At 44.5% G+C, this 10,442-nt stretch overlaps 1 protein-coding gene across 1 annotated transcript; it reads left to right on the plus strand.

Moving 5' to 3' along the window:
• Positions 1-850: 850 nt before the first annotated feature.
• On the plus strand, positions 851-5,253 carry LOC144892158 (uncharacterized). Its single transcript, XM_078777405.1, is given in 4 exon segments — positions 851-1,812; positions 3,065-3,946; positions 4,196-4,472; positions 4,591-5,253. Coding segments are annotated over 4 exon segments (2,784 nt in total).
• Positions 5,254-10,442: the final 5,189 nt, after the last annotated feature.

Raw genomic sequence — 10,442 nt, forward strand, 5'->3', positions numbered from 1 at the left:
CTACTTCGAGGTCTTAATGGTGCACAACTAGGGGTAGTTTTATATGGGGAATCCAATGGCAGTCTTTAAAATTACTGAAATAGCACCGCCCCCCCCCCCCCCGCGCTCAAACAAAAAAAAACCCAAAAAGGCGGGACCACGAAATATTTGACCTTTCTAGAAGGGTCAATTTTTTTTACCCTTTTTCTATTGGACAATTTAAATAGTCTCCGCCTCCCTAAGGTCTCCGCCCCTCCTAATAATCCTATATAAGCCGTGGCGTTACTTCAACATTCATTTTAATAGCGAACGTTTTCGCCACGTTGCTTCATTATTATTATTATTCCTATTTCTCCGATTTATTCCTATTTTTTTATTCCGATTCATTCCTACCTTGGAAAATCTCCGATTTATTCCTATTTTATAAGTAAAGCGAACGTTTTCCATAAAAAAAATGAGCGTTTCCCCCACCTCTTCCCATTATCAAACGAAAAGCGACAGTTTTCCCTACTGCGATGCCACCCAAAAAGCGGCCAAATTTCGGAAAGTCACCTGCAGCCCTCCATATGCAGACACGAAGAGAAGCACGGACAGATGCGGAACATCAGCAGGAACTTCAAACCCTGGCACGCATGCGATCAGCTCTAATAGACCAAGAGATACTCGAGGAAAGATAGTCACGACTCCAAGAAAACGCTGCCAGAGGAAGAGCTGAAAGGCAGCAGGAAGCACGAGAAAGAGGCAGTCTCGCCTCCAAGAACAGGTCTTCCGACAGTCAACTCGACGGCAGGAGGAAACTCCAGATGAACGTCAGACAAGGCGTCAAAGAGATAGGACAAGTCATGCTGAGGTAAGATCTCGACCATTGACTATGCAACAGTGGTACAAAGGTGCTTTCAACTATGATCCAAGCCATGATTATGCATCACACGAATTAGTTACCATTGGTTCCATGTCTAAGATTTGTGACAAGTGTAGCGCCAAAAAGTGGGATAAAGAAACACCAGGCATGTGTTGCACTAATGGCAAAGTTCAGCTGACTATGCTTCCTGAACCACCTGAGCCACTTAAGGATCTTCTTCTTGGCACCACTCCAGAGTCCAAACATTTCCTTCAGAATATTCGGAAATACAATTGTGCCTTTCAAATGACGTCATTCGGCGCCAATGTCATCAGAGAGGGAGGATGCATGCCAACATTCAAAGTTCAGGGACAGATTTACCACAGGATGGGATCCCTCCAGCCTCTACCAAATGAACAGCCTCGGTATTTGCAGATATACTTTGTTGGAGATCTTCAACAACAGGCCCAGAGTAGATACAACAGCAACCAGGGTACAAGATGTGATTTAATTTTGAAGCTGCAAGAAATGCTTCATTCAAGTAACAGCTATGTCGAAAGTTTTAAATATGCCCTTGAGATTGCTCCTACACTGGAATTTCAGATCATCATTGATGCTGACAAAAGGCCATCCGGTGAGCATGCACGCCAATTCAATGCTCCAGCACGTAATGAGGTGGCTGTCATTATGACTGGCCAAGAATATGGCAGAAGAGACATTGTCCTCAAATGTCGTAACAACCTTAACTTCATCAATGAAACCCATAGGTCTTACGATGCCCTCCAGTGTCCTTTGCTCTTCGTGAATGGAGGAGATGGCTACCACTTTAATATTCCACAGGCTGGGACAAACTCAACAAAAACTGTCTCTTGCATGGACTTCCATGCTCATCGCTTTATGGTTAGTGGCAATTCCTTTAACCAATTTCATCGAAGTCAGAACCTCTTCCATCAATTCTCTGTGGACATGTATGCAAAGATTGAAGCAGAGAGGTTGCGTTACATCAGGATCCACCAAAAATAATTAAGATCTGACTCCTACATACACTTGCGAGATGGAATGAACAATGATGTGGCTGGAGGAGAGCTTGGCCAACTCTGCATCCTGCCATCAAGCTTTACAGGCAGCCCCAGATACGTGCATGAAAGAACTCGAGATGCAATGACATATGTCCGCATTTATGGGCGACCTGATCTCTTTATCACATTTACTTGCAATCCAACATGGAAAGAAATCCAGGATGAGCTACTTCCTGGACAAACACTTTTTTTTTTTTTTTTTTTTTTTGTATACAAGATCGAGGCTCGTGAAAGAGCGAACATTAATCACACAGAAAGACAAACAGACACATAAAACAAATAACATCGGGAGCGGTAGACAAGATGGGGAGAGAGGGGGAAGGACACAAACACAACATTTGAGAGCAGGGACCGAGAGACATGGAGACATCGAGAGATCTGTGGGAGGGAGAGGGCTTTGGGGGGGAGGCATGTGAAGGGGGGGAGGCATGTGAAGGGGGGGGGGGGGTGGGAGAGGTATAAACATATGGACACTGCCAGGATTTCCAGGAAAGAAGTTGGAATTTCAAACAAGGTGGATCTGGGGTGAATTAGTGGGGGTAGAAAAGATCAAGGTTATGGATGGGGGAAGATAAGAGATGGTAGTGAACAGCTGTTTTAAAGACCTGGAGGGAGGAGAGGGATTGAAGGGAGTGTGGGAGTTTGTTCCACAGGCGGGAGAAAAGAGGAATGAAAGAGTGAAGGTGAGCAGAGAGCCGAGATTTCGGCAGTTTAACCATCAGAGGGTTGCTGGCAGATCTTGTGCGACCTGTAGGAATATTTGGGGGACAGAGCACAGAGAGAGCTGGGGGAGCAAGGCCGGAGAGGAGTCGGTAGAAGACAGAAAGGCCACCTACCTGCCTGCGGTGAGTGAGTGAAAGGCCCTCAGAGATAGCTTCATCGCGGGAGATTCCAATGATTTTGAAAGCTTTGGATTCAACAGCGTGAAGCCGAGCCAGGTGTGAGGCAGGAGCACCAGCCCATAGGGGAGAACAGTATTCCATTGAGCTGCGGATGAAAGCCTTGTATGTGGTGAGGAGCTCAGGTGTGCCGAGGAAGGACTTCGCACGACGGAGGATGCCCAGTCGGCGACTGGCTTTGGAGGCCAGCTTGGAAATGTGGTTTTCCCAAGAAAGATCATGGAGTTTAACCTTATGCACAGTTTAACCTTATCTCTTATGCACAGCAAGCATTTTCACAGACATGACCTCACTGCCAGAGTATTCCATCTCAAAGTGGTGAAATTAATGGACCTCATCACCAAATCACATATTTTTGGATCAGTATGTTGCCACATGTACACCATCGAATGGCAAAAAAGAGGTTTGCCTCATGCACACATTCTAATCTGGTTTTCCTCGAAAATTCGTGCCAACCAGATTGACTCCATCATATCAGCAGAATTTCCAGATCCAACGAACGACAAAGATCTGTTTGAAATTGTCAAAGCACAGATGGTTCATGGTTCTTGTGGTTCACTTAACTACAACTCGCCATGCATGAAAGACAGAAAGTGCACCAAACGTTTTCCAAGGCAATTCTTGAAAGAGACACAAACAGGAGAAGATGGCTACCCCTCTTACCGACGAAGAAGGCCTGAGGATGGAGGATTTCAGACAAAGATTGGACAACATGAAATAGATAACAGATGGATTGTCCCCTGCTGCCCACTGCTCACTAAAACGTTCCATGCACACATTAACGTTGAGTTCTGCAATTCGGTCAAGTCAATCAAGTATATTTGTAAATATGTGAACAAAGGATCTGATGCTGCTATGTTTGCACTTCAGCAGCCAAATATTCGCGATGAGGTTACACAATATCAGCAAGGCAGATACATCAGCAGCAACGAGGCTTTCTGGAGAATCCTTGCCTTTCCCATACATGAACGACATCCTGCCACACATCAGCTTGCTGTTCACGTGGAGAATGGACAGAGAGTTTACTTCACTGCTGAGACAGCTGCACAGCAAGCACTCGCTCCAAAGGACACCACACTGACCGCATTTTTCAAGTTGTGTCAGCAAGACCCCTTTGCTCGAACATTGTTATATCCTCAAGTTCCATCGTACTACAAATAGAACAACAAACAATGGATCAAGAGAAAGAGAGGGGCTGCAGTACAAGGTCATCCAGATATAAGGTTTGACAATTCTCTGGGCAGAGTTTACACTGTTCATCCCAGTCAGCATGAGTGCTTTTCCTTACGACTACTTCTTCACGAGGTCAGAATACGACTACTTCTTCACGAGGTCAGAGGTCCTACATCGTTTGAAGATCTCAGAACTGTCAATGAACATGTTTGTGCTACATACAGGGAGGCATGCTTTAGACGTGGCCTGCTAGAAGATGATACTCAATGGGATGCAACATTATCAGAAGCCTCAGTATGCCAGACAGCAAAAAGTCTCAGTAATCTTTTTGCCATCCTTCTAAAAACTTGTGAACTTGCCAATCCTCTAGCATTATGGCTCAAGTACAGCGATGATCTGGCAGAGGACTTCAAACATCAGGCTCAGCTAAGATTCCCTGAAATTGAAATAGGTTTTACTGATGAGATATACAACGCTGCCTTAATAGACATAGAAAACCAGGTCATATCAATGGATGGACCAGAATTATATGTATTTGGTCTCCCGCACACAAACCAAACTGAATTCAACAACCTCACAACTGAAGTCTTAAGAGACCTCATACAACATTGATGCACAGACAAGATATGTCGATGAAAATGAACCCATGCTGTTGGAAGATCAGAGGGCAGCTTACTCTACTATTATTGACAGAGTTCGCCACCAGAAAGGAGGTATCTTTTTCTTAGATGCTCCTGGAGGAACAGGAAAAACCTTTGTCATTAAACTATTGCTGGCCAAAGTTCACCAACAGAAGTGAATAGCTGTTGCTGTTGCTTCTTCAGGCATTGCTGTCACCTTACTTCCAGGAGGTCGTACTGCCCATTCTGCATTCAAGTTTCCAGTACACCTAGCCATCAATGATGCCACTGTTTGCAGGATTACCAAAACTTCTGGAGCTGGTCAAGTTCTAAAGAGATGTCACTTAATTGTTTGGGATGAATGCACAATGACCCATAAAAGAGCATTAGAGGCACTTGACAGAACATTGCAAGATTTGTGTAATTGCAAGGCCCCAATGGGAGGAGTCACTGTTCTACTGTCAGTTGACTTTCGGCAGACATTGCCTGTAATTCCCAGGGGATCCAGAGCTGATGAAATCCGTGCTTGCCTGAAGTCATCATTCTTGTGGCACCATGTCAAGACCATGACCCTGTCAACAAACATGAGAGCACGTCTTTTTGGTGATCAGCTTTCTGCTCAGTTTGCTCAGAATCTGCTACAGCTTGGAGAGGGCGAGTAACTGTACTTGCTGATGGTACCATAAATCCAGCTGCGATCAGCACTGTGGTCATTTCAGTCAACGATTTGATAGGAAAGGTGTTCCCAAACTTACAGCACCATTATCAAAATCACAAATGGTTGTGTGAGAGGGCAATTCTGGCACCAAAAAACACCACAGTCAATGCAGTAAACGAGCAACTCTTGCAAGCAATACATGGAGACTCACGTACATACAGTCACGTGAAAAAGTAAGTACACCCCATGTAAAGTTTTGACTTTTTCAACATACACCTATTTGATCTTCATTTCAACAATACTGATAGATAAAGGTGATATAATATAACAAACTAGTGGGGTCACCCGTGGGAATCCCACGGGTATGGTGTGTGACATTTGGACATTTTGATTTAGATGCTGCACATTAAATTTTACAAAATGGTTAAAATGGTGTAATGAACACAACTTATTTATTTCACATAATATGTGACCCCCTCACTCCTCTCCACCCTCACGCCTCTCCAATACCACTCCTCCTCACACTCCTCTCCAATACCTCCTCGTACTCCTCTCCAGACCCTCCTCACACTTCTCTCCAATACCTCCTCACACTCCTCTCCAACCCCTCACACTCCTCACCAACCCCTCACACTCCTCGCCAACCCCTCACACTCCTTGCCAACCCCTCACACTCCTCGCCAACCACTCACACTCCTCGCCAACCCCTCACACTCCTCGCCAACCCCTCACACTCCTCGCCAACCCCTCACACTCCTCGCCAACCCCTCACACTCCTCGCCAACCCCTCACACTCCTCGCCAACCCCTCACACTCCTCGCCAACCCCTCACACTCCTCGCCAAACCCTCACACACCTCTCCAACCCCTCACACTCCTCTCCAACCCCTCACACACCTCTCCAACCATTCACACTCCTCTCCAATCCCTCACACTCCTCTCCAATCCCTCACACTCCTCTCCAATCCCTCACACTCCTCTCAAATCCCTCACACTCCTCTCAAATCCCTCACACTCTTCAATTCTTCATACTCCCCTCCAATCGCGCCTCACTTGCCTCTCCAATCACGCCTCACTCCTCTCCAATCGCTCCTCACTTGCCTCTTCATCACTCCTCACTCTCCAACCCTCGCTCCTCTCCAACACCTCCTCACACTCCTCTCCAAGCCCTCACACTCCTCTCCAATCCCTCACACTCCTCTCCAATCCCTCACACTCCTCTCCAATCCCTCACACTCCTCTCCAATCCCTCACACTCCTCTCCAATCCCTCACACTCCGCTACAATCCCGCACACTCCTCTCCAATCCCGCACACTCTTCTCCAATCCCGCACACTCCTCTCCAATCCCGCACACTCCTCTCCAATCCCGCACACTCTTCTCCAATCCCGCACACTCCTCTCCAATCCCGCACACTCCTCTCCAATACCTCCTCGCACTCCTCTCCAATACCTTCTCGCACTCCTCTCCAATACCTCCTCGCACTCCTCTCCAATACCTCCTCGCACTCCTCTCCAATAACTCCTCGCACTCCTCTCCAATACCTCCTCGCACTCCTCTCCAATACCTCCTCGCACTCCTCTCCAATACCTCCTCGCACTCCTCTCCAATACCTCCTCGCACTCCTCTCCAATACCTCCTCGCACTCCTCTCCAATAACTCCTCGCATTCCTCTCCAATACCTCCTCGCATTCCTCTCCAATACCTCCTTGCACTCCTCTCCAATGCCTCCTCGCACTCCTCTCCAATACCTCCTCACACTCCTTTACAACCCCTCACACTCCTCCACAACTCCTCACACTCCTCGCCAACCCCTATTGCCAAACCTATTTAAAGTGTATGCGCACATAACTAATAAAAAAAAACGAAGACATATCTCTCGTTAATTTCCTGAAACATATTTTACTTCCGGATAATAATGTTGAATGAAATAAGAAAGAACGAAGATATATATGTCGTTTTTGTGCCGACTCTCATAAAACGTAAAAGTAATATATCTTAACGAAAAGAAAAAGCGAATTTTTAATATTTGTCGACATTTTCCCCAACTGTTATTTTAGGCGGTGTATTTTTGTGTATCATCGTGGCGCGATTTTTATAAATATATCTTGGCAATTTCCCGTGCGTGCGTGAATGTTCTCAATTATTTCTGACACCGAGTCTAAAACCATCGATAAAAATTAAATCAGATGGTGAATTCGATAAAATGGGCGTTTAGTTTACAGGCCTTTGTGAAATCATTTCGTTCTATAAACGGAAACTTTCTTGGGATTCTCTTCCCGTTTTTTTTCAACCGAGTCTAACACTATGTTAGCGACTGTTAAAAATGAAATGATATATCGAATTAGAATTGAAATAAAACTGTGTGAGAGAGAAAGACAGCACGGGCCTAACTAAACAGGCCTCAAAGCTATTCGAGTTAATAAAATGGTGGATATTTGTTTACATGAAGCCTCTCCAAGAATGGGTGGAGCTATGGGTGGAGCTACTTTGCAAACGGACTAAGCCACACCCCCGGACAGACGTCCAACAGAATCACCTTCGCCTATTATAATATAGATATCATCAAGCATTTACATTTTGTAGTCCATTGTATAATTTAAATAAACATAAATGCAAATTTCACATGTGGAAAAAGTAAGTACACCCTTGGCTCTAATAGGTGGTATTGCCCCCTTTGGCAGAAACAACCTCAAGTAGACGTTTCTTATAACTGTCTACCAGTCTTTGACATCGACTGGGAGAAATTTTTGCCCACTCCTCCATGCAGAATTCTTTCAGCTGTGCGATGTTTGAGGGGTTTCTTGCATGCACAGCTAGTTTCAAATCTCCCCACAACATCTCAATGGGATTTAGATCCGGGCTTTGACTTGGCCATTCCAGAACCCTCCATTTCTTTCTTTTCAGCCATTCCTTGGTGGATTTACTGGTATGTTTAGGGTCATTGTCATGTTGCAAGGTCCACATTCAGTTGAGCTTCGACTTTCCGAAAGATGGCCTCACATTATCCTCAAGCACCCTCTGGTACAATGAAGAATTCATAGTGGATTCTATGATGGTGAGCTGCCCAGGCCCTGATGCAGCAAAGCTGCCCCAAACCATCATATTTCCACCACCAGGCTTTACAGTTGGTATCAGGTTCTTGTGGTCAAATGCTGTCTTTGGTTTTCGCCAAACATGTCTTCTGGTACTGTGGCCAAATAGCTCTACCTTTGACTCATCTGTCCAGAGCACATTGTTCCAGAAGTGCTGGTCTTTGCCAAGGTGTTCTTTGGCAAACTTTAGTCTTTCCCTGATGTTCTTTCTGGACAGCAAAGGTTTCCTCCAAGCACACCTCCCAGTCCTCCCATGTAGATCAAATTTGTGCAGCCTCTTTCTAATGGTAGACTCGTGCACTTTGACATCAACAGTGGCAAGAGCTACCTGTAGGTCCCGTGATGACATTCTGGGGTTCTTAGAGACTTCTTCCAGCATCTTGCGGTCTGCTCTTGGGCTGAACTTGCTGGGGCGGCCTGGCCTGAACAAGTTGGCAGTTGTTTGGAATCTTCCCTACTTGTCGAATGATCTTCTGGACAGTCGAATGATTGATTTCATATTGTTTGAAGATCTTTTTAAATCCCTTCCCAGACTCGTAGGCATCTATAACCTTATTTCTGAAGGCCTCAGAGAGCTCTTTTGATCTAGGCATGGTGATACCGCACACTTCAACAACAAAGAGCAACCCAAACGAAATGTCTGAGGTTTAAATAAGACACGTTCCTCCAAGATCCTCTCTAACGGTGTTCTAATCATTTGCACCTGAGCTGGTGCACCTGATTCTAATTTTAGGTATTTGAAGTAGTGATAAATTTAGGGGTGTACTTACGTTTTCCACATGCGAAATTTGCATTTATGTTTATTTAAATTATACAATGGACTACAAAATCTAAATGTTTCATGATATTTGTAATATTATATCACCTTTATCTATCAATATTGTTGAAATGAAGATCAAATAGCTGTATGAAGAAATATGTTGAAAAAGTCAAAACTTTACATGGGGTGTACTTACTTTTTCACGTGACTGTACAAATCTGTTGACACTGTTGTTTATCAATCTGAAGTTGTAAATTACCCCACTGAATTTCTTAATTCGCTAGAACCACCTGGCCTGCCTCCTCATCGGCTTGAACTTAAAGTAGGAACACCAATAATGCTACTACGCAATTTGGATCAGCCTCGACTGTGCAATGGCACAAGACTTTTGGTCAAGAAATTAATGCCCCATGTTATTGAGGCCACCATTCTCACTGGTAGTGGCAAAGGTGAGGATGTCTTCATTCCTCCCATTCCTCTCATACCATCTGACCTACCCTTTCAGTTCAAGAGACTTCAGTTTCCTGTCAGGGTCAGTTTCGCCATGTCTATCAACAAATCACAAGGGCAAACATTAACAGTGGCAGGATTGCATCTGGAAGAGTCTTGCTTTTCTCATGGTCAGCTATATGTCGGCTGTTCCAGAGTTGGAAGTCCCTGCAATCTTTTTGTATACACTCCAACTGCAATGACTCACAACATCGTCTATACTGAAGTGCTGAATTGCAATTGCCCGTCATAAGTGGAGCTAAATTATCCAAAATGTCCTATAGATATATCGGTCAATTGCGAAATAAGCTATGACTAATAAGCAGTTGCGGACCATCTGTGGTGGTGCAATTAGAGTGTTGCTGGACTGCAAGTCTGGCAAGTTCTGAATTCAAAAAAAAGGTCACAATACTCAATGACGGTATCGTGTCAAGGCGGGTGCACCTCGCCATGAAGGTGCCAAATGCCTACAGGAGTAAATCTGGAATAAAAAAAATCCGAGTGGCTGTTGGGAACCCACTCATAACCCAAATTCCCATGGAACCTCCCGGGCGAAGCCGGGTACTTCTGCTAGTGTGTATATATATATATATATATATATATACATACATACATATATATATACATACACATAGTCACGTGAAAAAGTAAGTACACCCCATGTAAAGTTTTGACTTTTTCAACATATTTCAAAATACAGCTATTTGATCTTCATTTCAACAATATTGAAAGATAAAGGTGATATAATACAACAAATATGAAATATTTACATTTTGTCGTCCATGATATCTATCTATAATTCCAGTAATCTCTGTCTGTCTGTCTGTACGTCTGTACGTTTGTCTGTGAC

The sequence above is a fragment of the Myxine glutinosa genome, chromosome 1 (assembly GCF_964187855.1).
Source record: "Myxine glutinosa chromosome 1, kmMyxGlut1.1, whole genome shotgun sequence".
In the NCBI taxonomy this organism is placed as follows: domain Eukaryota; kingdom Metazoa; phylum Chordata; class Myxini; order Myxiniformes; family Myxinidae; genus Myxine; species Myxine glutinosa.